The 27,917-nt window shown below is 53.4% G+C and overlaps 2 protein-coding genes across 3 annotated transcripts in view; one reads left to right on the forward strand and one right to left on the reverse strand.

Annotated features, from left to right (window-relative positions):
* RHEX (regulator of hemoglobinization and erythroid cell expansion) overlaps positions 1-27,917 on the reverse strand; it is a 919,952-nt gene that overhangs the window by 373,902 nt on the left and 518,133 nt on the right. The gene's annotated exons all lie outside the window — the stretch shown is intronic.
* SLC45A3 (solute carrier family 45 member 3) lies at positions 1,487-24,398 on the forward strand. 2 transcript variants are annotated; one of them, XM_032136711.2, is made up of 5 exons: positions 1,487-1,600; positions 17,399-17,800; positions 18,665-19,450; positions 20,156-20,421; positions 22,598-24,398. In XM_032136711.2, the coding sequence occupies exons 2-5, from the start codon at positions 17,629-17,631 to the stop codon at positions 23,033-23,035; spliced, it is 1,662 nt and encodes a 553-aa protein (XP_031992602.1). In that variant the 5' UTR covers positions 1,487-1,600; positions 17,399-17,628; the 3' UTR covers positions 23,036-24,398. The 2 variants fall into 2 exon arrangements, with proteins under 2 accessions (XP_031992602.1, XP_031992603.1); XM_032136712.2 differs by lacking the exon at positions 1,487-1,600 and adding an exon at positions 12,528-12,576 and having other exon boundaries at positions 22,598-24,366.

Genomic DNA, 27,917 nt, shown 5'->3' on the forward strand with positions numbered 1-27,917 from the left:
GATCCAGGCTGTGTGCTCACTCCCCTGAGCTCTCCTTCCTTATCCCCCTGTCACAAGGCACAAAGCACAAGGGCCCCTGGAAAGAAGTGGTGGGAGGCAGGAGGAAGAGGGGGGCTCTCACTTGTCTGTGGTGCGACAGCTCTCTCATGTTCCCAGTGTTCTTTCCCAAGCCTGCAAAATACCACCGTCCACTCTCTCCTGGCTCTGTAATTTTCCAGCTGACCTGAAATTTCCTCTGACTCCTGACCTCTTTCCTGGAGGAGAGGGGACACCAGCTCAGAGACCCTGGACTCCATCCTAGTCTCTCTGCTGGCCGCAAGAGGGTATGCCAAAGACTTTGGAAAGCCATTGCCAGGAGGGTCCCCAGGTAGAGGTGTGTGTGCTCCAGGGAGGCAACGCTGAGACAGTTTTCAAGTTAAACTTGTTTAGTGACTCAGAAGGTAGATTCTTGATTTTTCTCTTCTCAACTCTCTCTGGCACCTGCTCTCTGTTCCCCACTACCAGCAGGGCGCCACTGTTTTCCTCTCCCTTCTCTATCTCCCTTTCTTCTCTGCCTCCCTCTACCTCTCAGCTGGAAGGTGCCCTTAGAAATCATTTGGCTAACCCCCTCTTAGAGAGGCCCAGAACATGGAAGGGACTTGGCCCACGTCACACGGCTGTTGACACAGGGCCAGCATTGGAACCCAGTGAGTGCCCCAGTGCCTGGTTGGCTAAGGCCAACCAGGTCTTCCCCTTCAAAGGCATCTTCCTAGGACTTTGCAGTATTCAAGTCAACAATCCAACTAAATTGGATTTCTCTCCACCCAATAAAACTCCATGGAGGAAAAAAAGACAAAACTGCCCCCCCACCCCCACCCCCAGGGCCAGCCTGGGACTCCATCAAAGACATTCTGGAACAGGTATCTGTTAGGACCTTGCTCAAGAGCTGACAAAGAGAACATTTCATTGGCAATTTATCATCCATTCTTCCCCGTATACACTCTTAAGGAGAAAAAAAATTGGAATTTGGTTTTCAGCGCAGAAAGAGGGATTGAGTTAGCTCTATCTGCGTCGGAGAATAGCAAAGAGCAGGAGGGTAATTCGGAGAGAATGTGACATCTCCTTTGAAGGGATGGTCCTGGACAGGTAGGGAGCAGCTCTGCCTGGAGATCGGGCGGCCAGAATGGCACGCCTGGGTAATGGTCGCAGCAGACTGGCTCCGAGGAGGGGAGGGGAGGTGCCCCGCGAAACCGGGTAGCTTTCACCTAAATGTTTGGTGGCGAGCGACAGAGGGGGCGGTGCCCTGCCCTAGGTAATGATAGGGCAGTCTGGGAGCCACACGGGGGCTGCGTCGCGGCGCGGCTACAAAGCCAGCTTCGAGACCTCCCGCTTTCTTCCCCTGGGTACCAGCCCCACCCCTCTATCCCCCCTCGCAGCACCCCCCACCTCCGTCCCGCCTCGCCCCGCCCCCCTCCTGGCAGTCCCAGCGCGCATGCTCTCTCCCCCCGCGGAGTAACCTGGAGATTTAAAAGCCGCCGGCTGGCGCGCGTAGGGGGCAAGGAACTGGGGGGAACCAGCCTGCATGCGCTGGCTCCGGGTGACAGCCGCGCGCCTCGGCCAGGTAGGAGCGCGCCCCTTCCTCTCCCAGGGGTGAGAGTCTCGGCGCGGGAAAGGGAGCAGCAGTGCGTGGCCGAGCTCCGCGGTGTCGCGTGTTTTGCGCCCCGCGGGATGGGGCCGCGCCGTGGCCGTCCGGGGCGCTGCGCGCCGAGCCCCGCGCGAATCCCACAGGAGGGCGCGTCCCACGCGCTCTGCCGGGGCGGGTGCCGAGTGCCCGGCGCCTGCACGGGTCCCCGCTGAGCTGTGCTTTCTTCCGCGGAGGGCGGGCAGGCAGGAGGTGCCCGCGCTGTCCCAGGCCGGGCGGCGGTGTGGGCGGGGAGCGGCCCCTCCCCGGAGCCCCGGGCCAGGCCGGGCCGACGGCTGGCGGACCGGCCGCTGGCTCCTGTTGCAGCCTCCCGCGTCAGACTTTTCTTTGGAAAGTTGCGTTTATTTTCTTCTCTTGTCTGGGCTTCACCGGAAAGGGGCAGGATGAGTCACTGCGGCGCGCACAGTCCGGGACTTGGGGGAGCCGGGACGGGGGCCGACGGCCGCGGCGCCGCGGGGTGCTCAGGCCCGGGCCGGCTTTCTTGAGGAAGAGTGAGTTATTAAGAGAGGGAAAGGGGACTGAGCCCTCTTGGACCTACACCTGGGGCGAGCTCCGGGCACAGAGTTGGGACTGGACCGTGTGTGTGTTACTGTGTCCCCTTTTCAGCCTCAGTTTCCCCCTCTGTGGGGAGAGAAAGGCCGCTGTTTTCTCCTCGCCTTCCAGGTCTCAGGTGGGGAAGGAGAGAGTTCTGCAAACGGCAAACAGGTGTGATGTGGTGGTACCTGGGCATCCCATGCAGCTTCTCAGAGCTCTGGGCCTGGGCAGGCCTGCTGGAAAAGCCTCAGGGACCTGCATGCTTTCTCCCGAGTGCGGGTCAGGCCTTCCTGTAGTCTTCCGCTCCCCCCAGGCACTGCAGTCCTGTGAGTTGCTCTTGCCCTTGACCTCTGAATCAGCCTCCATCTTCCTGACAGACACTCTTGACCTGCTCAGCTTTTCCCCACCCCAGGGCGTGTTCCCTATGCTTCCTCTTTTTCCAAGGGGCCAGAGTTGGGGGTGTAGGGAGGGGTTTGGCATGGTGGGTACCTGGTGAGGACTCGCCCTTCAGCTGTTACACAGACCCGGTCCCAGTGGAGCAGGGACTAAGAATAGACCAGCTGCTGTCTTGCTGCCCTGGAGTCTGCAGCCGGGCATTGCCAGTTGACCAGGGCCCAGAGTGACCCTTGCTGGGGTCCTGGAACCTTTGCTCAGGGGTGAGGTTGAGGTCCTAGGGGCTTCGGACTACCTTTCCTGATGCAGATCTCCTTTCAGAGCAGGGGTGAGGTTGAGGTCCTAGGGGCTTCGGACTACCTTTCCTGATGCAGATCTCCTTTCAGAGCAGAGACCGCCTTGGTGTAGACTCACCTGCCCGAGGCCTGGGAAACAGGCTGGCCTGTGGGGTGGGAGTGGGAGGGCCCAGGAGGCCCAGGCTAGACGGGAAGCCTGAGGAAACCCATAGAGCAGCATATTGTAGGGGATAAGTGGGACGTAATTTGAGGTCGCAGGCCATTCTGTTGGATCAGTCCCATTCCCTCATTCCTCCCTTATCTCCTCCCACCAGGCCTGTCGTGGAGCCAGGACTCTGTTGTTCTGAAAGTGCTCAGAAAATGCAGCTTGAATCAGCAGAATGAGTTTGAAGATAAAAATACAGCTGTGGATGAATGTACAGCTGTGGACAGACAGGCCCCAATTTAGTGGGTGTGTGTTAGGGGGAGTTTTCCTATGTATTCATGGAGTGTGTGGTGAACTTCCCCATCCGTCCTGGCTCCCTGAATAACCTTGAAGGAGGAGGAGGAGTAGACAGTGATCCCTGGTGGTCTCCTGAGCCCCTTCCAGGCCACTGGGTGGTGGAGGGAGAGTGGAGGCCTCCCTCCAGCTCTCCCCTTACCCAAACTGGAGCTTTCAGCTTGGGCAGGGGTGGTCTGAAGACTCAAAGTAAAGTTAATTTGAAGACTTTAAGTACTATCATCTGGACGTCACAGCCTGATAAGTTTCTTTTCTTTTCTTTTCTTTTCATTTTTTAGACGAAGTTTCACTCTTGTTGCCCAGGCTGGAGTGCAATGTCACGATCTCAGCTCACTGCAGCCTCCGCCTCCTGGGTTCAAGTGATTCTCCTCCCTCAGCCTCCCAAGTAGCTGGGATTACAGGCACCCGCCACCATGCCTGGCTAATTTTTGTATTTTTAGTAGATACAGGGTTTTACCATGTTGGCCAGGCTTGTCTTGAACTCCTGACCTCAAGTGATCTGCCCACCTCAGCCTCCCAACGTGCTGGGATTACAGGCGTGAGCCACTGCACCCAGCCAGAAAGACAGTTTCTATATTGGCTGCTTCACTAGGTGAGCTCCACCAGCTTGGCAAGTTACTTAACCTCGTCCAAGCCTCAGTATCCCTGGCTGCAAAATGGGAATGATAATACTGTATGGCTTTGTTAAGTAGATTATAACAGACATAAAATTTATAAACATATAATTATGTGATATATAAAGTCTAAAAATTATAGCTTTGTTAAATATTGTATATAGAGTACTAAACTGTGTGTCTGACACATAAGTGCTCAATAAATGTTAGTACCAACTATATATTGTATCGATCATTTGGGACTGAATAGACAGCAGTGCCTAGCCTGGGACTCTCTTCTTGGGCCTTGCTCTTAAAAAACAGAAAACAAAAATCTGCTCTAGACCTTATTTCTTTGGTAGCCAGGTCTCCTGGACTTTGGGGAGTCCGTTGAGAGATTGAGCTTTGGCAAAATGATTTGAATCTGATTTCCTCTTGCACAAGTTATTTAAACTGTTTCAACTTCCTCCTCTGTAAAATGAGGATAATAGTACCTACCTCACTGTATTTCCAGGATTAAATAAGCTGATGTAGGTAAAGCTCTGAGCACAGCAGCTGCTTGTAAAAAGAGCTTGATAAATGTCAGCTGCTGTTATTTGGTGACAATGGAGCCAATCATTGTGGTTTCCACTTAGAAACCAGAGTTTCTTAGCAAGGGAATTGGCCCATAGATAACTATATGTAAGCTACGAAGGACACATCTGCAGTTGAACTTGTGGTCCTGCGCAAAGATCACAGCAGGATTGGATGTCCATATCTCTCCTGTACTACTCTGCTACTATGTGACTTCTATTTAATTAGTGCAGAAACCCCTGCCCAGCCTACCTTCCCAGAGTGTACCCCTCAGGCTGGAAAAGGGTACCATGAACATGAATGTATATCCTGAGAAGTTAAGAGCCTTCCGTGCAAAGAGTTATTTGTTGTTATTTTTAGGAAAACTGTATAGGGAGGGTGCCCTGAAGTTGGGATTCTGCTTTGTCCTCCCTCCCCAACCCTTAGGATCTTTTGCACTGTTCTTTGGTGTCTGGAAAAAAAATCCAGCCTAGCTTTCTTTGAACGGTTAGTGGCCCTGTTTGCTGGGCAGCAGGGGTGGAGACTGGACCAGCTGGTACCAGGCCCAGTGTCTTGAACACTGATGCCACTTGACTCCCAGCAATAGAGCTGGAGTGTTGAGCTTTGTCCAGTGTATTAAGTGTCTCTGCTTGGGCTGGGGAGAGGGGGCAGCTGGTGACAGAGCCATCACGGGATGCTCCTGATCCCTGGCCAGAACTTCCTGTTGAATCCTTTTTTCTACTACATGGTCTGTGTTTTCCCCTCCACGGGAAGAAATCCACAGTTTTGCCACCGGCCCTGACTGACTTGTGGAATCTCTTGCTTCTGATGTTGGACATGGGCCTGCTTCCCCTATTGGCCGTGACTTCATTGCCTGTAAAATGGAGATAAGATTCACCTTGCATGGTTATGGTGAGGATTAAACGTGATGTGCACGTTCAGCCAAGCACCTGCACACGCCAGGTGTTCCATAGATGTTTGTTCCTTTCCCCTTCTTTGTTACTTCTGGAGATCACTTTCTGGGGAGCGGGGAACCAGCCAGCAAGAAGGGGTTTGGAGGCCACTTCCTGGTGCTGTAGTCCACAGTTCCCCAGTCACCATATCCAGGATAGCGGGATGCCCAGCCAGAGGGGATACCCTCAGGAGCAGCCAGCCCACAACAGCAGTTCTTGTCTTTCCCCTGTGGTCGCTGTGTGCCCCGCTGCCCCCAGCCTCGCTAATCTCAAGTGTACTTTGAGTTGGCAAATAGTGTTCAAGCTAGGAGTGCCTGGCCCATCCCTAGGGATGTGGGAATTTAGATTCCCACTCCTGGCTCCTGTCCTTAGTGAGCGGAGCACCCAGGTAGCTTGAACGTGGCTCTGCCTGGATCCCAGGCACACTGGTAAAATCACATCCAATGGGAATCCTGATTCAGCCTTACCCATAGGCCTTCTATTGGGCACCTACTCTTCTCAGGGCCTGTGCTTCCTGCTTTCCAGGAGCTGAAGTACTAGTGGGGAGGATGGCAGTGGGGGAAGGACTGCAAATCCAAGACACTGAGGACAGTGGGCAGCCTCCAACCCTGGGGGCTGCCTGGTTAGAGCAGTTGAGATTTAGCGGGGAGAGGGGATACTTGACGGCTTGGTTTCCAGGGGGCTGTGGAAGAGGTGTGAGATTTGAGCTGGGCAGGGCTCAGATGGAGGGTAGAGGCAGTCCAGGAAGGGGAAGTAACTGGAGCACGGTGACCACGTTGGAAGCAAAAACAAGCCTAGTGCTGATGAATTCCCTTATTTGGGTGCCCATGGAGGTATGCTGAATCATCTAGGGACACACAGATAGCCAGCCCGGATCTGAGATCAAAACCCAGTCTCATGATTTTGAGTCCGGTATTGTTTCCAGCACACCTCACTGGGGAGAGACCAAAAGGAGGGGTGGGAGTGATTAGAAGTCCCAGGCTCCACAGGCCTTGTTTTACAGACATACACCCTTTTCTGCTGTTGGGGCTCAGAAAACAATACCCCAAAGTGAAGGCCTCAGAGGCAAAGTTTCTGTCTGATCTCCTGTCTCTCACCCCTTATTCTCTCCTGAGGCAGGCCAAAGCGAATCCCTCTTTTCCAGGGCAGGTCATAGAAACTAGAACCCTTCTCCCCAAAGCCAGCCATACAACCTAAAAATATTACTCTTTCTCCTGGCTTTCTGGGTAAGAACTGGTGATAAAGAAATGATCTGACCTGCCTTGTTTGATAGTAGTCATAAGGCCCTCATTGCAGAGGGGTCCTACCCCATTCCTGGGAGGAAGAAATCCAGCAACGGAGAGGCCGAGAAGAATCTGGACAGGCCTTGCTGAGCTTCACCACTCAGTGTATTAGCATTAGCTCATACCATTTTTGTCCGATCACATTTCTGTATCCTGTGTGTGCTTCTTCAAACCTAAGCATAAAAATGGATACTTAGGCTGGGCGCGGTGGCTCACGCCTGTAATCCCAGCACTTTGGGAGGCCGAGTTGGGTGGATCAGCTGAGGTCAGGTGTTCGAGACCAGCCTGGCCAACAGAGTGAAACCCCACCTCTACTAAAAATACAAAAATTAGCTTAGCGTGGTGACACACGCCTGTAGTCCCAGCTACTTGGGAGACGGAGGCAGGACAATTGCTTGAATCCAGGAGGCAGAGGTTGCAGTGAGCTGAAATCGTGTCACTGCACACCAGCCTGGGCAACAGAATGAGAGCTAGTCTCAAAAAGAAAAAAGAAAAGATACTTCACCCTGTGTCTTTGGGTTTTCATTTCTAAGGGCTCTTGTGTCATACAAAACTATAATCAAATAAATTTGTATGCTTTTCTCTCTCTCTCTTTTTTTTGGAAACAGCGTCAATTTTGAGATGGCACCTCACTCTGTTGCCCAGGCTGGAGTGCAGTCATGCAATCTCAGCTCACTGCAACCTCTGCCTCCCAGGTTCAAGTGATTCTCCTGCCTCAACCTCCTGAGTAGCTGGGATTACAGGCACGTGCCACCACACCCAGCTAATTTTTATATTTTTAGTAGAGATGAGGTTTTACCATGTTGCCCAGGCTGGTCTCAAACTCCTGACCTCAAGTCATACGCCTCCCTCGGCCTCCCAAAGTGCTGGGATTACAGGTGTGAGCCACTGCGCCCAGCCTGTTATGCTTTTTTCTTGTTACCATATCTTTCGTTATAGAAGTGTCAGTTCTGACCTTTATGATAGGGAGAAAAAAGGGATCTCCCCCACCCCTACCCCTATACTGCATGGTACCTATCTGCTTATCCTTCAAGGCTAAGCAACATGGCCATTCCCTCTAGGAAGCCCTGGAAGAACTGCATGTGCCCCCCACATTGGGTCCCACCCCCGCCACGTGGATTTGTATCTTCACACTTGTGCCACTGTGCCACCTCATTGCACACCGATTGCATTTTATCCCTTTTGCCAAAGGGAGCTGCGATCAGTTGTTTCTGTGTCCCCAGCACCTTCACAGCAGGCTTACGCACAATTGAGGCTCTGTGGTGTTAGGTGTGGGCGGGTGGGTGGGTTTCAGTGCCGTTTGACATTCCCTTAGGGGAGGTTAGGTTGCATGCACTGAGGTATACTTCCAAGGGTCAGCAAGCTTGGGATCTTTAAATCAGAAAATGAGTTTCTTTGGAAGCCCACCCTTTCCTTGCTCACCACTGAGTGACTGTTTTTGAGAACACACTTGCAGAGTACTGAGTCTGACTTGGAGCCCTCTGTTTATAAATGGGACTGATCACAGACTCTAGGACTCAGATCTAATAAAGCCTTACAGGCCACTGAGTTTGAAACCCTAGAGGTGTGGGACATGGCAGAGTTGGAACCAGCACCATGGTCTGACTCTTGGTCCAGGGCACTGCCCATCTGTAGGTTTTCATAGATCTTTAGTCTCCTGGCCTCTTTCCTGTATACCTCACCTCCTAAGGGAGGCCAGGCTAAAGGGAAGACTAGGATTGGCTGTACGTGGATAGGGAGAGCTGTCTAGCCTGGCTGACTGGCAGGGTTCAAGTTCAGTAGGAGGAAGGCCATTTAGGCTTCTCTTTTCAGGGGCTGTACGAAAAGGCAGGATGGGGGGAAGGAACTTCCAAGTGGCCTGGACACTGTGCCAAGCTCCCTCTTCCCCCTCCGTGTTCCTATTCCCCTACCTTGGGCCAAGGAATTTCTTGGTACTGCTGCCCCGCCTTGTAGGGAAGCATTTATTGTGGCCCGAGAAGAGAATTCAGTTACTAATTTCTGCCAGGAACAGAGTCCAACTCTGGGAAGGACTAGGGAAGAGGGTAGTTCTGCCCCCAGATGTCCTGGTTACTCGGCTTAGTTTCAGGTGACCGCTGACCCTTGGCACTGTGTTGGTACCTGAGAGTGTGTGGGCAGGTGAAGGATGGGGTAAGTGCAGCTGGGGCGTCCTTCTCCACCTCATTCCCCTTGACTCATTGGTAGGAGGCCATGAAAGTCCAAATACAAAGTAGGGATTTTATATTCCTATTTGACAAGGGTGAACATGAATCCCTTCCTGAATGTCATGTAGCCTTGTCAGTGAGCGCTTAGAGGATACCTGCCCGTGAAGAAGCAGCTGCCAGGGGTAGGGGGTGCATGTGAGATCACCTGGCTGCACAGATGTAACGAACCTTCAGCATTATCCAGATTAGCTCTCATTTTATGGGTGTAGAAACTGAGTCCCAGAGAGGTGAGATGGCCTGTCTAGGGTACACAGCTCTTAAAAAAAGTGGCTGAAACAGGACTGCTGTCTCCTGGCTCCCAGTTCAGAGCACCCTCCAGCATTTTCAAATGGTTCGAATTTTCTGCTCAACCATTGTTTATTTGCGCAACCTTGAGACTGAGCTGTTCATCTTGAATATGAATATTAAACACCTACCTTGGATTTGGAGTGTATGAATTGTATGAGTTAATAGAAGGTACAATATATCAAGTACGTGGCACACGCTAGACGCCTCTGAGGCAGTTAGTAGGGGTCGGCCACTGTGTTCGTTTTCCCTGTGGATGGAAATCGTGCTGTCTCATAACTACGGGATCTTTGTCCCACCTTCTGCCTCCCTTCTCAGCCTTCCTCCAGCAGGCAGGTCTGCTGCAGTGACCTCTCCTCACCTGTTGGGGCCAGCACCTGGGGAGGCAGTTGCATTCTTGGCATTCCTCTTGCTGCTAGGGGCTGGAAGAGGCGCTGGTGTGGTGGGGGAGGCACGTTGGTGAGGGGGGGAATGGAAACTGAGAAGAAAGTGTAGTTGGTCTCCCCTAACCACAGCCGCTCCTGTTTGGGAATGAAAAAGCCCTGGCCGGGCGCCGTGGCTCACGCTTGTAATCCCAGCACTTTGGGAGGCCGAGGCGGGCGGATCACGAGGTCAGGAGATCGAGACCACGGTGAAACCCCGTCTCTACTAAAAATACAAAAAATTAGCCATGCGTGGTGGCAGGCGCCTGTAGTCCCAGCTACTCGGAGAGGCTGAGACAGGAGAATGGCGCGAACCCGGGAGGCGGAGCTTGCAGTGAGCCGAGATCGCGCCACTGCACTCCAGCCTAGGTGACAGAGCGAGACTCCGTCTCAAAAAAAAAAAAAAAAAAAAAAAGGGCCCTTCCTCCACTGAGGAGGTGACCAAAGAAGTGGCCGCCAGGAACTTTCATATCCTGTATCTCAAACACACTCCACATCTATGAAGTTGGTGGTATTAATCTAAGTTTCCATGCCTGTAAAATGGGTATACTAATTGTACCCACCTCATCGGATGGTTGGAAGACCAAGATGCACAGCAGAGTGCCTAGTATGTATTATAACCTCAATGTTAGCTGCTATTGTGCGTTTTCTTTTCTGTTTTGTGTGTGTGTTTGTGGTTTTTTGTTTGTTTGTTTGAGACAGAGTCACCCTGTTGCCCAGGCTGGAGTGCAGTGTGGCACGATCTCGGTTCACTGCAACCTTGACCTCCCGGTTTCAAGCAATTCTCATGCCTCAGCCTCCCGAGTAGCTGGGATTACAGGTGTGTGCCACTATGCCTGGGCCTGGCTAATTTTTGTATTTTTAGTAGAGACGGGGCTTCACCATTTTGGCCAGGCTGGTCTCGAACTTCTTGACCTCAGGTAATCTGCCCGCCTCGGCCTCCCAAAGTGCTGGGATTACAGGCAGGAGCCACCGTGCCCGGCCTGCTATTGTTCATTGTGGATGAGGAAACTGAGGCACGGGAAGGTCAAGTTACAGGCTCATGCAATTATAATAAGTGGTGGAGCTGGCATGCAAACCCAGGTCAGGCAGACTGCCAAACCCAGGTCAGCCTGCAGAGTCTGCCAGGGTTTGGGGACGTCAGGATTCAGAGGGTTGTGGTCCCTCGGGTGGAAGAGAGCTCCAGGTTGAAGAGCACTGCTGGTCCTGGTTTGGAGGGCATGCCCAGTGTGACCTTGGATTGCAGCTGTTCTCAGAAACGAAGTGTGATCAGGAGGCCCAGGTGCCTGGAGTCAGAATGTGTGTCTGTATTGACTCTCACCCTTGCCAGGTGACCCTTGGGAGAGTCCCCATGCTTCAGCCCCAGCTTAGGCTGTCCAGGACTGACTCTGGCCAAGGTGAGGGTCAGGCCAGCCCCAGAATCCCTGTCACTGGGTAGGAGAGGGGAGGGGAGGGCAGTGCTGGCTCTAGGGACTGCCCCTCTGTCCCTTCCCCTCCCCTTCCCCCAATCTCCTCTGGCATTTGTTTCCTTTCCAAAGCTGGACTGGGGCTCTCAGACAGGGCAACAAAAGCCACTCTCCACCGCGCCACAGCCACCTGTTGGGTTTTCACACATTGGGGGTGAGTGGGGGGAGGGAGCCGTTGCCCTTTTCCCAGTGTCTGTGGTGTGCCCCCTTTGCCCCCCTAGGGCCTGGGATTCTCTTTGCTGCCCGATGTGACGGGCTCAGGAGCCAGAGGGGGTGGGGGCCGGCAGCAGCTGGAAGGAGAATTGAGTGGGAAGGGGCCGGCGCTGGCAGCCGGAGAGAGTTTGATGGATTACTCTGCAGGCCGAGAGGTTTCTCCCTAATCCCCCTTTGTGTCCCGGCCTGCAGCCCCCTCACCCTCTCTGACAAGCTGCTAAGCAGAAGGCTTCCAGTCCCGGTGAAGAAAAGGCAGCTCAGCAGGGCGAACTCTTAAATCCCTGGCCTCCGGTCCCTGGGGGAGGCAGGCACCAGGGAGCAAGTCCGGGATGGGGCTGGGGTCCCCCGTCCCACTGCTGGCCCTTATTCTTAGGAGTCCCTGAGGTGGGGAGGGGGGGCTTCATTCTGCGTGGGGTCCTCAGGTGCCCCTGGGAGCCCTGTGAAGTCGTGGGCCTCCGCTTTTTCTGCAAATCACTGTTTTTTTCTAGGGCGGGACTGGGGAAAGCAGAGACCCTCACTGCTTTGGAAATATTTCACCCCAGAGAATCAAAGACTGAGTGGCTTGGGAGTCACCAAAGCCATGGTTGTCTAATGCCACGTCCCTCCCGCCATCTCCCCAGTAGCCCAAGCACACAGGACCCCTCACAAAGGGGATCTGTCATGATGGGGAGCTCATTGTCTCACAAGAATGCTCATTTCCAGGTCTCCTGGCTAGTGCAGGCTCTTTCTGGGGTGTCCCCAAGCCTCCTGTGGAGCTGCCGTGAGAGTGGGGCTCATGGTGGGGAGTGCAGTGTGCCAGGTTTCATTAGGTAAGGTGACAGCATTGGTCCCCTGGGACTGGGGCAAGTAGGGGGTGGGTAATGGGGATGAGGGCTGGGGATCCCCCAGACCTGAGAGGTCCACTCCTTGCCCCCAACCTAGACGACCCTGGAAAGCTCAGTTTGGAGCAAGGTGCTGGGGTCGCCCCTTCTCTGCCATCTCACTGACCTGGGGCAGGGCAGCCTTGGTGGGGTATGTGTCTGGGAGGTTGGCCCAGGGTGACCCCACCCACTTTCCTCAGCTGAGTCATTATTCCTTGTGCCTCACCAGCCCCCGATTTCCCCTTCTGTGGGGAGGGCTGCGGGGTGGCTGTGAAGGGGAGAGGAGCCGCTTCTGAGGAGCCTGGGAGAAAGCAGAGCGTCTTTGTGAGTGTGCAGGGAACACGCAGGGTCGCCGAGCATGCGAGGTCAGAGTGGGGGCTGCAGCCGTTTGATGTGCCTGGGTGGGGTTTGACACTGGCCTGCATAAAGAGGCCTTAGAATTGCTGCATGACACAGGCCGGGGGCGGGGGCTGCCCCCAGCCTGGGCTTCCACGGGCCTCTGTCTGTCAGTAGAGGGAATCTGCTCCCCCAGCTCCACCTCAGCCGTGCGGGGTGGCAGGAGCCCCTTTGAAAGCCCTCAAAGACCTCTTTATACATCCCCCTCTGACCCTCCCTTCCCTTAGGGAGCTACCAGGGAGTGGGCTCGGGTCGGCTTTCCTCCTCCTCTGCCACTCTGTCTTCTGTATTTTGGACAAAGTTCAGGCCAAGTTTGTTCCTGTTGCTCAGTTTCATTTCCCCCAAAACTCCCTGCTTGGGGTCTGGTCTGAAGTGGGGGCTTTCCAGTCCAGGAGGGTTTATCTGAGCCACTCACCACCTTTGAGCCCATAGGAGCTGCTCCCTCTGGAGTTGGGCCTTGAAAGTCCTCGGTGTGTGGGGAGCACGTGGGAGGAGGAGGACTTAAGCCCTCACCCTTGCTTCTACTGCCACCCCTTGCTCTTAGCCATTCATTCATTAGGTAAACATTTCCCGGTCCCTTTTCTTGCTGGGGTGGGAGCCAGCCCTGGGGGTGTCACATATTGGGGTGCATAGGGTCACGTATCTCCCAGTACCTGGAGGGGTGCAGTGAGGATCCAGGTTCACTGACCTTGCCCAGGGCCCTTGGTCTCTCTGGGTTTTGATTCTTTTCCCCCAAGGATGAGGAAGGATGACCTGGGGCAGAGTTCCAGAAAGGTTCCCAGAGGCCTTAGGTTTCCTCCAGCTTTCTTGCTGTCTTGCCATTGCTGGGCCCAGAGAGGAGGGGAGATGGTTGGAACTTCAGAGGGACTTGTCCTAGAAGGCTGCCTGTTCCTTGCCTTTCTGAGAGGTCAGCCCCTCCACTTCCTTCCTCCGCCCACTCCTTGCCAGGTGAACACTCTGAGGCTGGCTCTTCTGGCTGGTCTTGTCTTTGCCAAAGTGTTCCAGGAGTAGTAGGGCAGGAGGATTTTAGAAGCATCTCCAAGACTGGAGGGTGTAAGGGAGAATTGGACCCTGTCCCCAGGAGGACGGGGGAGTTCCGCAGACTTGGGGCAGGAGGCGGGGTTTCAACCCTGATCTGTCACTTGCAAGCTTTGGCAAGAAGCTTGCCCTGAGGCTGCTGATTGGAGCGGTGGCCAGGAAAGTGGCACTGAAAGACTTCTTGTTCTCTGACCTCCCTGAGCCTGAGAACTGAGAAAGGCTGGGCTCCTCCATTTGTGCTCCAGGGAAGGCGGCCCTGGAGCGGGGATGGCGAGCAGCTGGACTTAGTGCTCAGGAGTCCTCTGTGGTCTCCTTAGCCCGAGGACCCTGGAGTAAGGGATGAAATGACAGGGACTGGGCCACTGGAAAGGATGCAAGGATAAGAAAAGGGGGCTTTGGAGGGTAGAGTGTGCTTATGGGCTTGGAACTCCTCAGGCAGTTCTGGGCTGGGAAGAGTAAAGTCTGGGGGTGTCAAGAGGACTCGACCCGCTGGGCAGAGTAGAACTCAAACGAGGGAGGACGGTCTCTGCAACCAAAGAATACAGGGGTGCTCGAAGCCTGCCCCCTTCCTAGTCAAATCCTTTTCCCACCTGGCCCAACCCCTAGTTACCAGGTAAAGAATCTCTGGGTGGGGGTGGGGGGCATTGGAGAAAGGCACTCCAGGAAGGGGGGGGCTAGTAATGAGCTATCTGGGCTGTAGGAGGATGGTGGGGGGCACTCTTCTCTTTACCTCTTTCTTTTTGTCTTTTTCCCATGTGGGCTAAGAAGGATCCTGCTAATTCCTGGGGGGCCTGGGAACTGGATTAAGGGAGGGGCAAGGCAAGTGGGGTGATTAATGGTTGCTGGACAGCTGTGGTTTATTTTATTTTTCTTATTTTTTAGAGACCAGGTCTCACTCTGTTGCCCAGGCTGGAGAACACTGGCACGATCATAGCTCACTTGCAGCCTCGAACTCCTGGACTCAGGAGATCCTCCCACCTCAGCCTCCTGAGTAGCTGGGATTATAGGTGCATGCCACCATGCCCAGCTAATTTTTATTTTTTTATTTTTTGTTTTATGTATTTATTTTTATTTTATTTGAGATGGAGTTTCACACTGTCATGGGGCTGGAGTGCAGTGGCACAATCTCGGCTCACTGTAACCTCCGCCTCCCAGGTTCAAGCAATTCTGTTCCTTCAGCCTCCCGAGTAGCTGGGATTGTAGGTGCACACCACCATGCCCAGCTAATTTTTGTATTTTTAGTAGAGATGGGGTTTCACCACGTTGGCCAGGCTGGTCTCGAACCTCCTGACCTCAGGTAATTTGCCTGCTTTGGCCTCCCAAAGTGCTGGGATTACAGGCATGAGCCACTGTACCTGGCCTATTTTATTTTTATTTTTGTAGAAACAGGGTCTTGCTATGTTGCCCAGGCTTTTCTTAAGCTCCTGCCCTCGAGCCATCCTCCCACTCCAGCCTCCCAAAGTGCTGAGATTACAGATGTGAGCCACTGTGCCTGGCCTGCAACTTATTTTAAACAATAGGGAGCAGCCAGGACTTAGAGAATGGGTGCAGGTTATGGGCGAGGCTGGGTCTAACAAAGTCTGTTTGCTCAGGGAGGACCTGGTCTCCTGAAAACCCAGAGCAGATTAGCATTCAGGGCCCTCCCAGAACAAGGGTGGGGAGTGGAATGGGTTGGAAGCCTTTGGCCACAGAACCCCTCCCTTTAGGCTGGATGGCACTGCCTCTTGGTCTCTGTGCTGTCTCCTGCTTTCCTTCTTGGGGGCACTGTGGAAATGCAGCAATGAGAGGCTCAAGTTGAACCTATGACAGCTCAGCTAAGACTGAGGTCTGGCCTTCCACCTTCCTTTTGGAGACAGTATGGGTCAGTATTTTACACACCTTCTCATGCCACCTCCATAGGAGGCCGTGTGCCCCATCCCAAAGGGTGAGTCTGAGCAGGATTTAGGGGAGGAGGCTGCTGGTTGCCCAGCCTTATCTCAATTCCCTTCCTTCATGATCTGCCAGCTGCAAAGCCCCTGAAGGTGGTGGTGGAGTGAACAGACCTTACCCGGGACTGATAGCCATCTGATTTTTTTTTTTTTTTTTTTTTTTTTTTTAGGCAGTGTCTCCGTCTGTCACCCAGACTGGAGGCAGTGGTCCGATCACTGCACACTGCACCCTTGACCTTCCAGGCTCAAGCAATCCTCCCATCTCAGCCTCTTAAGTAGCTGGGACCACAGGTGCGTACTACCACGCCTGGCTACTTTTTAAATTTTTTGTAGGGAGGGGATCTCGCTGTGTTGCCCAGGCTGGTCTCAAACTCCTGGGCTCAAGTGATCCTCCTGCCTTGGCTTCTTGAAGTTCTGGGATTATAGGCGTGAGCCACCACACTCAGTCCTGGCTGATTTCTCTGTGGCACAGCTCAGAGCACCCACAACATGCTTTGTAACATGCAAGGCCCCATGGGGCTTAGTATTATGTGAAAAGATAAGAGAAGTTGAAGTGTCTTTTATTATGAGGTGCTAAGATTGGCAGCGGGCATGAGTAGGGGCTGGGGGTGGTGGAGGCACCTGCCACCATGCCTGGCTAATTTTTGTATTTTTAGCAGAGACGGGGTTTCACCATGTTGGCCAGGCTGGTCTTGAACTGCTGACCTCAAGTGATCCGCCTGCCTCGGCCTCCCAAAGTGCTGGGATTACAGGCGTGCGCCACCACACCCAGCTTTTCATAGTCACTTCTAAGCAGAGGCTTAGATACTGCAATAGGTGTATTGTCGGGAAGCAAGACTTGGAGGCCACTTGCTTGGCGGGGGAGGTACAGGATGGTTCTCTCTGCACAGGAGGCAGGGCTAGCAGGAAGGGGTGTGGGACTTCTCTGCTGAAAATTGAAAAGAGCACAGAAAAATTCCTTTCTCTGCCATTTAAGGAGCACAGAAAGGCTGCCCTGGAAGTGGCTGGGCATCCTGCCAGCTTGGGGGGGTCACTGGTATCATTACAGGTGTTGCCAGGTGGTGTGGTTTCATGCCCCTGTGAGCTAGAACCTGGGGACGGCTCCACTCTCCCATGACAGTTGGACGGCCACGTGAGGGATTGTTTCTTCCCCTTGAACATTGAACTCAGGGAGAAACTCAAGGGAGAGATTTTCAGGCCTAGGCTTATCCCAGGGAGCCTTCTCTAAGTTAAAACCCAACCCAACAAAACAGCCTCTCCTCCCTTTCCCCTTCATCCTGGTCTTTGGGGTTAGGGGTTGTGGTGCAATGTGGCTCATGGCCAAGCAATGCAGAATAGGAAGTGTCACTCTTAAAGGGGAACTGAACACCCGAGGTTTGGGGAGTAGAAAGAGAAAAGCAAACAAACCAGGCCTGGCAGAGGGTCTCCAGGGGCACCTTGATAGCTGGGCAACTAAAAATTCAGTTGGTTTGATTGCTCCCCCCCCTCCCCAATACTAACAGGGAAGGGCAATTGTAGATTTTTCGAAACAGAGAATAACCGACATCTGTTTGGCTCTGGAGTATGCTGAGATTTAAAAAATCATATTTACCTTATTAATTATGTCAGCCTTAGGCTAATATTAACATGCATTTCCTGACTGGGCAGAAGGGGGTGGCACCTCGGTGGCAGGGCCAGTCGCTAGCCTGTGAATGATCAGGATCCAGACAATTTAGAGCAAATCGTGGAGACCTGGCTCCCAGGACTTAACACCCCGTGTGCTTGTGATTGCCCCGCCCTTCTAGGATCTGAGTGATGAGATGTGTCCCCACTGAGGTGCCCCACAGCAGCAGGTGTTGAGCATGGGCTGAGAAGCTGGACCGGCACCAAAGGGCTGGCGGAAATGGGCGCCTGGCTGATTCCTAGGCAGTTGGCGGCAGCAAGGAGGAGAGGCCGCGGCTTCTGGAGCAGAGCCGAGATGAAGCAGTTCTAGAGTGCTTGAACGGCCCCCTGAGCCCTACCCGCCTGGCCCACTATGGTCCAGAGGCTGTGGGTGAGCCGCCTGCTGCGGCACCGGAAAGCCCAGCTCTTGCTGGTCAACCTGCTAACCTTTGGCCTGGAGGTGTGTTTGGCCGCAGGCATCACCTATGTGCCGCCTCTGCTGCTGGAAGTGGGGGTAGAGGAGAAGTTCATGACCATGGTGCTGGGTGAGTCACTACATCCTCCTTCCTTCCTGTTCCAGATACGTGCCACCCGGGATGTGGGGCAGGAGTACCTCTGCCCTGGGAGCTGCTTGGAGGGAGAGGTGGTCTGCTGGGAAGGCATTGCTGGGCAGGAGGGTGACCCTGGGCTGAGGGGGTACACCAAGAGAAAGAAGAGAATACCAAGGACATACCCCAGTCACCTCTGGATCCCTGGTCCTGCACAGTGCCTGGCTCATAGGAGACACTGGAGAAATGCTCCTAACCTTTGGCTAGCCCTTTTATAATTTATAGCAATTATCTCATTTAATGCTTACAACCACCATTTGAGATGATCCATTTTACAGAGAAGGAAGCAGAGGCTTTTAAGATGTTAGGTAAGTCTCAGCCAAAGCCAAATAGCAGCTGAGCAGTAGAGCTGGGACTCCATCAAGGTCTCCCAGCCAGGGCTTGCTCCTACCCCTAGGACAAGGGGCGGGCTCCTGACTCTGCAGATAAATTCTACAAAAGCCACAGAAGGCAAGTAGTCACCATGTGTGACAACCCCTCACCCCCAGGGAGAGGGGCCCCTGTGAGGATTGCAGGCTCTGGAGTCACACTGCTTGTTGAAACGCTGCCTCTTGCCCTCCCTAGGTCTGCGCCTTTGAATAAGTATCACTTCTTAGTTGCTCCATGCCTCAGTTTGTCCATCTGAAAAAGGGGGCATCTGTAATGCCTGTGTTACGAGGAGTAAGTTACGCATCCCCGTGAAGACGTAGCACAGTGTCGAGTACGGAATGTTATTTCCATCCTTCTCACGGAGCTTGGTTCCCCTTCCCCTTGCCCTTTACTTGTCCCAGCCATTGACTCATACTACTTCCCTTCTTGCAGGCATCGGTCCAGTGCTGGGTCTGGTCTCTGTCCCGCTCCTAGGCTCAGCCAGTGACCACTGGCGCGGACGCTATGGCCGCCGCCGGCCCTTCATCTGGGCGCTGTCCTTGGGCATCCTGCTGAGCCTCTTTCTCATCCCAAGGGCCGGCTGGCTGGCAGGGCTGCTGTGCCCGGATCCCAGGCCCCTGGAGCTGGCACTGCTCATCCTGGGCGTGGGGCTGCTGGATTTCTGTGGCCAGGTGTGCTTCACTCCACTGGAGGCCCTGCTGTCTGACCTCTTCCGGGACCCGGACCACTGTCGCCAGGCCTACTCTGTCTATGCCTTCATGATCAGTCTTGGGGGCTGCCTGGGCTACCTCCTGCCTGCCATTGACTGGGACGCCAGTGCCCTGGCCCCCTACCTGGGCACCCAGGAGGAGTGCCTCTTTGGCCTGCTCACCCTCATCTTCCTCGCCTGCGTAGCAGCCACACTGCTGGTGGCTGAGGAGGCAGCGCTGGGCCCCACCGAGCCAGCAGAAGGGCTGTCGGCCCCCTCCTTGCCGCCCCACTGCTGTCCATGCCGGGCCCGCTTGGCTTTCCGGAACCTGGGCGCCCTGCTTCCCCGGCTGCACCAGCTGTGCTGCCGCATGCCCCGCACCCTGCGCCGGCTCTTTGTGGCTGAGCTGTGCAGCTGGATGGCACTCATGACCTTCACGCTGTTTTACACGGATTTCGTGGGCGAGGGGCTGTACCAAGGCGTGCCCAGAGCTGAGCCGGGCACCGAGGCCCGGAGACACTATGATGAAGGTAAGGCCTTGGCAGCCGCGGAGGCTGGTGTGGGAGCCGCCCACCAGAGACGACACTCGGGGCTGTGTCTGGGCTGGTGCCTCTCCATCCCGGCCCCGCCTTCTCTGTCAGGAAAGTGGGGATGGACCCCGTCTGCATACACGGCTCCTCGTGGTTGTGGAACATCTCTGCTCGCAGTTTCAGGAAGGCCTCTGGCTGCTCTAGGAGTTTGATCAGAGTCATTGCCCCAGCTTGACAGAAGGAAAGGCGGAGCTTATTCAAAGTCTAGAGGGAGTGGAGGAGTCAAGGCTGGATTTCAAATCTGCCTGGTTCCAGCCGCAGTGTGCCCTCTGCTCCCCCGACGACTTTCCAAATAATCTCACCAGCGCCTTCCAGCTCAGGCGTCCTAGAAGCGTCTTGAAGCCTATGGCCAGCTGTCTTTGTGTTCCCTCTCACCCGCCTGTCCCCACAGCTGAGACTCCCAGGAAACCTTCAGACCGCCTTCCTCTGCCTTCAGCAAGGGGCTTTGCCCACATTCTCTGAGGGTCAGTGGAAGAACCTAGACTCCCATTGCTACAGGTAGAAAGGGGAAGGGTGCTGGGGAGCAGGGCTGGTCCACAGCAGGTCTTGTGCAGCAGGTGCCTGTGGTCCCGCCTTCTCATCTCCCCGAGACTGCTCCTACCCTTCCCTCCCAGGCCCTGTCTGATGGCCTCTCTCCCTCTGCAGGCGTTCGGATGGGCAGTCTGGGGCTGTTCCTGCAGTGCGCCATCTCCCTGGTCTTCTCTCTGGTCATGGACCGGCTGGTGCAGCGATTCGGCACTCGAGCAGTCTATTTGGCCAGTGTGGCAGCTTTCCCTGTGGCTGCCGGTGCCACATGCCTGTCCCACAGTGTGGCCGTGGTGACAGCTTCAGCCGCCCTCACCGGGTTCACCTTCTCAGCCCTGCAGATCCTGCCCTACACACTGGCCTCCCTCTACCACCGGGAGAAGCAGGTACTCATTGGCCGGTGGGTGGAGTCAGGGTGGGAGGGGTGGTCAGGGTTTTTGGGAGGCAGACTAGCTCAGAACCTGGTATCTGGCAAGAGACTTTGGAGAATTCTTCTTTGAATCAGAGAGGAAGCTTATCCTAGCCCCAGGGCCAGAGGCTTGGGCTGCAGAAGAGTGTAGATGAGATTCTGGGAATGACTTCCTGGGGTCAGGACTGTGTAGCACTTGAATGGATGATTGCAGGAAATGCAAAATATGTTAGTGGAAATCCCGAAGAGTCAGGCCAGCAGGAGCCCTAGGCTTCTAGGCTGGTAGTTCTATGAAGAGGCAGGGCGCTGGATCAGATGACCCCTGGGCCATTCAGCCTCGGCAGATGGGAGTGCGAATGGTCCGGCCTTAGCAACACCTTTCTTCAGGGAGCAGCAACCTGACTTAGCCTGTGTCCTACTCTGGTCTCTGAGATGGGGCGGGCTCCTTCCTACCCCCTTTCTTTCTGGCTTATTTTTCTTTTCTGTCTTAATTCCCTTTTCTTTTCCTGCCTCCCTCCTTTGCCTCCTTCCCTTTCCCCTTCTCCTGTGGCAGATATCTGAGCTTGACACCTGACCCACTCACTTGGGCACTGTGTAAGTTGTGGGGACCTCCTTCTTGGTTGGCCCTACACTAACTAGCCCCTCTAGGGGCCCCCTTCCTTGGGAAGCCACCTAACCCAGGCAGTGTGGTCATCCTTGTCCCCTCCACTGACCTCACTGAGCTACAAGCCTGGGTGCTGGACTCTGCCTTGAGGGGCATGAAGTTGGGGTGTCCCAAGGGAGGAGGAGATGCAGGACTGCTCTCATAGAGCTCTCAGACTGTAGGGAAGACCTGCCCCTGCGTCTCGTAGCACTTGAGGAGGAGTAGGTAAGTTCATAGCTGAGAGGCTGGTTAACTGAGTAGGTAGCTGCAGGGGTGAGAGGTATGGAGGGGAGGGGCTAAGGTTTTGGTTGGGGGAGCCTGGTCCCTGAGACCCCTGTTAGCCCACTGATAACCTTCTTCAGCCTTCACTCTTCTGCTTGCCTGGGCTGGGGGCAGGGGGCTGGCATCAGTGGCCAGGCCTGAGTGTGTGCTGTCATGCCAGGGAACGTTCTGGGGCTAGCCATCTTCTCCAGATGGAGGAGCATGTCTGTCCTCGGACCACTCGACTCCAGCCTCAGTGGACATTCCTGGGGTGGCAGGCAAGGAGGAGAAGTCCTGGGAGGCCCTTTCCTAACAGCAGCTGATGGCAGACTTGGCACTGCACGCTGTCTGCCTGTTCCTTTGCCCACTTGTTGAGCTGCATGGTAAGCCGTGGGCTTCCCTGGTGTCAGGTTTGAGCTCTGCCATGGCTTCCAGCTCGCAAATGTAGCCAACTCAACTCTTCTGGCATGGGGACAATGTTGGATAAGACCCGGCCTTGTCCTTAAATAGGAGGCTGTGGGCCATCAAGGGCAGGGGTTGGGGGGATGGTCGTCGACCAGTCACTCTGATCTAAGTCAGACAGCAGGAAGGAAGTGAGAAGCCTTCCACGTTAGCACAGCTGGGGCTGGGGGAGGTGGGAAGAGGGGCATTCCTCCTGCTTGGGGTCTACTGGATTCTCCCTGCCCCAAGGCTGGGGACAAGGGAGCTCATGGCAGGGCAGCTACCCTAGTGGCATCTGGGACCCCAGAGAAGCAGAGCTTCTCTGCACAGGGCAATGAGGATCTCCAGATGTCAGAGTGGAGGGCAGGCAGGAAGGAAGGTTAGGAGAGCCTGCGTGGGGTTTCAGCCATCAGGGGCCCTGCCTTGGCTTTTGTTCCTCTATTCTGTGCATCTCTTACCACCGTCTTCATTCCCCCTGTGTCTTTTCCTTACTTTGGAGCTCTGTTCTCTCTGACCTGTGGTATTGACTTTGTCTGCCTCTTACCTATTCTAAGAGGCTAGAGGAGACCTAGACTTCTGGGTTCACATTTGTCCCCACCCCACCCCGTTACCCTTCTCCCACTCCTGAGGAAGGGTCCTGGTTAGACCTGGACCAAGTAGGGTCTCCATCTTCTCTCCTGCTCCTGATTCTCATGAAGTCCCATTGCCCCTGGGATGGAGGCCAGGGTCTGTCCTCACAGCTGGGGGGGGGTGCCAGTGCTGGGTACCCACCTGTCCTCTTCCCCTTTTCTTCACCCCTCCGCCTTAGGTGTTCCTGCCCAAATACCGAGGGGATGCTGGAGGCGCTAGCAGTGAGGACAGCCTGATGACCAGCTTCCTGCCAGGCCCTAAGCCTGGAGCTCCCTTCCCTAATGGGCACGTGGGTGCTGGAGGCAGTGGCCTGCTCCCGCCTCCACCCGCGCTGTGCGGGGCCTCTGCCTGCGACGTCTCCGTACGTGTGGTGGTGGGTGAGCCCACCGAGGCCAGGGTGGTTCCGGGCCGGGGCATCTGCCTGGACCTCGCCATCCTGGATAGTGCCTTCCTGCTGTCCCAGGTGGCCCCGTCCCTCTTTATGGGCTCCATCGTCCAGCTCAGCCAGTCTGTCACTGCCTATATGGTGTCTGCCGCAGGCCTGGGTCTGGTCGCCATTTACTTTGCTACACAGGTAGTATTTGACAAGAGCGACTTGGCCAAATACTCAGTGTAGAAAACTTCCAGCACATTGGGGTGGAGGGCCCACCTCGCTGGGTCCCAGCTCCCCACTCCTGTTAGCCCCATGGGGCTGCAGGGCTGGCCGCCAGTTTCTGTTGCTGCCGAAGTAATGTGGCTCTCTGCTGCCACCCTGTGCTGCTGAGGTGCGTAGCTGCACAGCTGGGGGCTGGGGCGTCCCTCTCCTCTCTCCCCAGTCTCTAGGGCTGCCTGACTGGAGGCCTTCCAAGGGGGTTTCCGTCTGGACTTCTACAGGGAGGCCAGAAGGGCTGCATGCACTGGAATGCGGGGACTCTGCAGGTGGATTACCCAGGCTCAGGGTTAACAGCTAGCCTCCTGGTTGAGACACACCTAGAGAAGGGTTTTTGGGAGCTGAATAAACTCAGTCACCTGGTTTCCCACCTCTAAGCCCCTTAACCTGCAGCTTCGTTTAATGTAGCTCTTGCATGGGAGTTTCTAGGATGAAACACTCCTCCATGGGATTTGAACATATGAAAGTTATTTGTAGGGGAAGAGTCCTGAGGGGCAACACACAAGAACCAGGTCCCCTCAGCCCAGAGCACTGTCTTTTTGCTGATCCACCCCCCTCTTACCTTTTATCAGGATGTGGCCTGTTGGTCCCTCTGTTGCCATCACAGGGACACAGGCATTTAAATATTTAACTTATTTATTTAACAAAGTAGAAGAGAATCCATTGCTAGCTTTTCTGTGTTGGTGTCTAATATTTGGGTAGGGTGGGATCCCCAACAATCAGGTCCCCTGAGATAGCTGGTCATTGGGCTGATCATTGCCAGAATCTTCTTCTCCTGGGGTCTGGCCCCCCAAAATGCCTAACCCAGGACCTTGGAAATTCTACTCATCCCAAATGGTAGTTCCAAATGCTGTTACCCAAGGTTAGGGTGTTGAAGGAAGGTGGAGGGTGGGGCTTCAGGTCTCAATGGCTTCCCTAACCACCCCTCTTCTCTTGGCCCAGCCTGGTTCCCCCCACTTCCACTCCCCTCTACTCTCTCTAGGACGGGGCTGATGAAGGCACTGCCCAAAATTTCCCGTACCCCCAACTTTCCCCACTGGCTCCACAACCCTGTTTGGAGCTATTGCAGGACCAGAAGCACAAAGTGTGGTTTCCCAAGCCTTTGTCCATCTCAGCCCCCGAAGTATATCTGTGCTTGGGGAATCTCACACAGAAACTCAGGAGCACCCCCTGCCTGAGCTAAGGGAGGTCTTATCTCTCAGGGGGGTTTAAGTGCCGTTTGCAATAATGTCGTCTTATTTATTTAGCAGGGTAAATATTTTATACTGTAAGTGAGCAATCAGAGTATAATGTTTATGGTGACGAAATTAAAGGCTTTCTTATATGTTTATTGGCATGTGTTTCTTTTATGAGGGGGAAAGACCAGATCTTTCTACAACATTCTTAACTCTCAGTTCAGGGGGCCCTTCGGCTTTTGACAGCTTCACTTCCCAGTGGCCACCAGCAGGTGGAGGCATAGACCAGCACTCTTTGTGTCAATTGCCAATTGGGTAGGGTTGTGCTGCACCTTGGATTGGGGGGTTTGGGAGTTGGGGAGAGGGGGTCAGGAAGTCTGAAGTGTGGGACAATGGTGGCATTTTCCTTCTAAAAGACCCCTGAGTAGGGATGGGCATGATGACTCACGCCTGTAATCCCAGCACTTTGGGAGGCTGAGGCAGGTGGATCACTTGAGGTCAGGGGTTCGAGACCAGCCTGGCCAACATGATGAAACCCTGTCTCTACTAAAAATATAAAAAATTAGCCAGGTGTGGTGGTGCGTGCCTGTAATCCCAGCTACTCGGGAGGCTGAGGCAGGAGAATCGCTTGAATCCAGGAGGTGGAGGTTGCAGTAAGCCGAGATCGTGCCATTGCACTCCATCCTGGGTGACAAGAGTGAAACTCCGTCTCAAAAAAGGAAAACAAAACAAAACAAAACAAAAAACCATAGTGTGGCCAGGAGATGGAACAAGCACCCATCACCCACAGCATGGGAATAGGGAATGACTTGGCATGTGCATGATGAGGCTTTTGGCCCCACTGTGCCTTGGTTCATGCCCCTTCCCCTCTCCTCCACCCTCGTGCCAGGCCCAGGTCAAACTCAGAGTCTTCCCTGCCCTGCCATCTCCCCGATGCCTCCAACCTCGACTGGCCTTCCAGTTCCTTAAATTCCCAAGAGTTCAGTTCCGTTAATACCTGTGCAAGGGCTTGTTTTGCCTATTTTTTAAAAATGTTCTACATTTAACTGTTTTGTTACGGGGAATTTCAAATATACACAAGTAGGGAGCCAGATATAAAGAACCAAGCTGCAACGGTTATTAACATTCTGCTGCTTTGTTTCATCTATCCCCGCCGTCCCCCCATCCCCTAGGGTATTTTTAAAGCTCGTGCCAATTTAGTTTCACCTGTATATACTTCTGTATGTGTCTCTAAGAAATAGGACTAAATTTTTAACAACTTGATCACAATACCATGATATCCCACAAAGTATACAATAATTCCTTATCAATTAGCCAGTCCATGGACAGTTTTCTCCAATTGCCTCAAAAATTCTTTGGTTGGTTTGAATCAGGAATCAACTGAGATAAACAAATTAGTTGCTGTGTGTCTCAGGTTTCTCTTAATCTCTAACAGCTCCTCTATTCTTTCAGTGCTACTTATCGATGAACGATAATTTTTCCTACAGAATTGCCCCCATTCTATATTTGGCTGACTATATCCTCAGAGTGGTGTTTAAGATGCTCCTCTTGAGCCAGGCACAGATGCCTCACGTCTGTGGTCCCAGCCCTATGGGAGGCCAAGCCAGGCAGATCACTCAAGCCCAAGAGTTTGAGACCAGCCTGGGCAATGTGGTGAAACCCCATCTCCACAAAAAATAAAAAGATTCTCCTCTTTGTCCTCTTTTTTTTTTTTTTCCTGTAAGCTAATAAGAGCTAGGAGGCTTGAATAAATTTAGATAGGTTTATTTATTTATTTATTTATTTTTGAGACGGAGTCTCACTCTGTTGCCCAGGCTGGAGTGCAGTGGCATGATGTCAGCTCACTGTAACCTCTGCCTCCCAAGTTCAAGCAAATTCTTGTGCCTCATCCTCCCGAGTAGCTGGGATTACAGGCACGCACCACTATGCCTAGATAATTTTTTTGTATTTTTTGGTACAGACAGGGTTTCACCATGTTGGCCAGGCTGGTCTCGAATTCCTGACCGCAGGTGATCGTCTGCTTCGGGCTCCCCAAGTGCTGGGATTACAGGCATGAGCTACCGTGCCCAGCCAGATTTTTATTTATTTTTTGACAGGACTATTTCATAAGCGGAGCTGTGGAGATGGCATCATCTCATGTGGCACATCATGCCTTGCTGTTCCACTTTCAGTGGGCTCAGGTGATGTCAGACTGACCCATCCATTATACAGTTTGTGGGTTTTTTTGGAGATAGAGTCTCACTCTGTCACCCAGGCTGAGTGCAGTGGTGCAATCATGGTTCACTACAGCCTCCACCTCCTGAGCTCAAGCAATACTCTTGCCTCAGCCTCCCAAGTAGCTAGGACTACAGTGTGTAACACCACACCAGCTAGTTTTTATCTTTGCAGAGATGTTGCCCATGTTGGCCCTTATAAAGTGTCTCATTAACCTTTCTCCTAAACCAATGATGATCATTGCCTAGATTCTATTGCATTAGATATTGCAAATTTATGATTTTCTAGTTCTATCACTCCTTAATTACTTATTCGGTATGAGTCTTCCATAAAGAAAATGTTTTCCTCATTCATTATTTGATTATGCTAAAATATGGTTTGTATGGGAAAACTGTGATAAATGCTTGATACTTTCCCATCACTTACCAATTTTTGGAATAATCAGATGATGCTCTAACAGCTACCAGAGGTGATCAGTGAGGTTATTGTTTTTAAATTAATTATCATTACAAACTTGTGGATTTCATGCATTTGTGTTTCAATCTATTGCAGTTGGTATTGTTGAGGCTCAAGCTGTCCATCTGGGACCTCCTTCTGGATGTTTCCTGTGTTCTTTTGACCACTCCAGTAGCCTTTGATGTTTCCTTGATTTTAGGCACAAAATAGCTCAAGTTCATCTTGTCCATTTCCTGCCCCAGACATGGACTTGGCCATCTCTCAATCTCTGGTGCATGTCAGGGACCACAATCTGAGTACAGGGTTGCTACTAGGTTGGCCTTTTTTTTTTTTTTTTTTTTTTTTTTTTTTTAGGTCTTTTCAGTGGGCATAGCTAGGAGATGTTTATCTTTCAGAAACAACAAAAAGTAAGTTAATACTGATGTTCCAAGTCAAATTAAATATTGCAGGGTGGCTGGGCATGGTGGCTCACACCTTTGATTCCAGCACATTGGGAGGCTGAGGCGGGTGGATCACCTGAGGTCGGGAGTTTGAGACCAGCCTGACCAACATGGAGAAACCCCATCTCTACTAAAAGTACAAAAATTACCTGCACGTGGTGGTGCATGCCTGTAATCCCAGCTACTTGGGAGGTTGAGGCAGGAGAATTGCTTGAACCCGGAAGGTGGAAGTTGCAGTGAGCCGAGATCGCATCATTGAACTCCAGCCTGGGCGACAAGAGCAAAACTCCGTCTCAAAAATACATATATTTTGCAGGGGGTAGGTGCTGTGGCTCACGCCTATAATCCCAGCACTTTGGGAGGCCGAGGTGGGCAGATCACGAGGTCAAGACCATCCTGGCCAACATGGAGAAACCCCATCTCTACTAAAAATACAAAAATTAGCTGGGCGTGGTGGCATGCACCTGTAGTCCCAGCTACTCGGGTGCCTGAGGCAGGAGAATCGCTTGAACCCGGGAGGCGGAGGTTGCAGTGACCTGAAATTTTGGGTTCCTAGTCATATTA

This window comes from Hylobates moloch, unplaced genomic scaffold (assembly GCF_009828535.3).
Source record: "Hylobates moloch isolate HMO894 unplaced genomic scaffold, HMol_V3 SCAFFOLD_18, whole genome shotgun sequence".
Lineage (NCBI taxonomy): Eukaryota > Metazoa > Chordata > Mammalia > Primates > Hylobatidae > Hylobates > Hylobates moloch.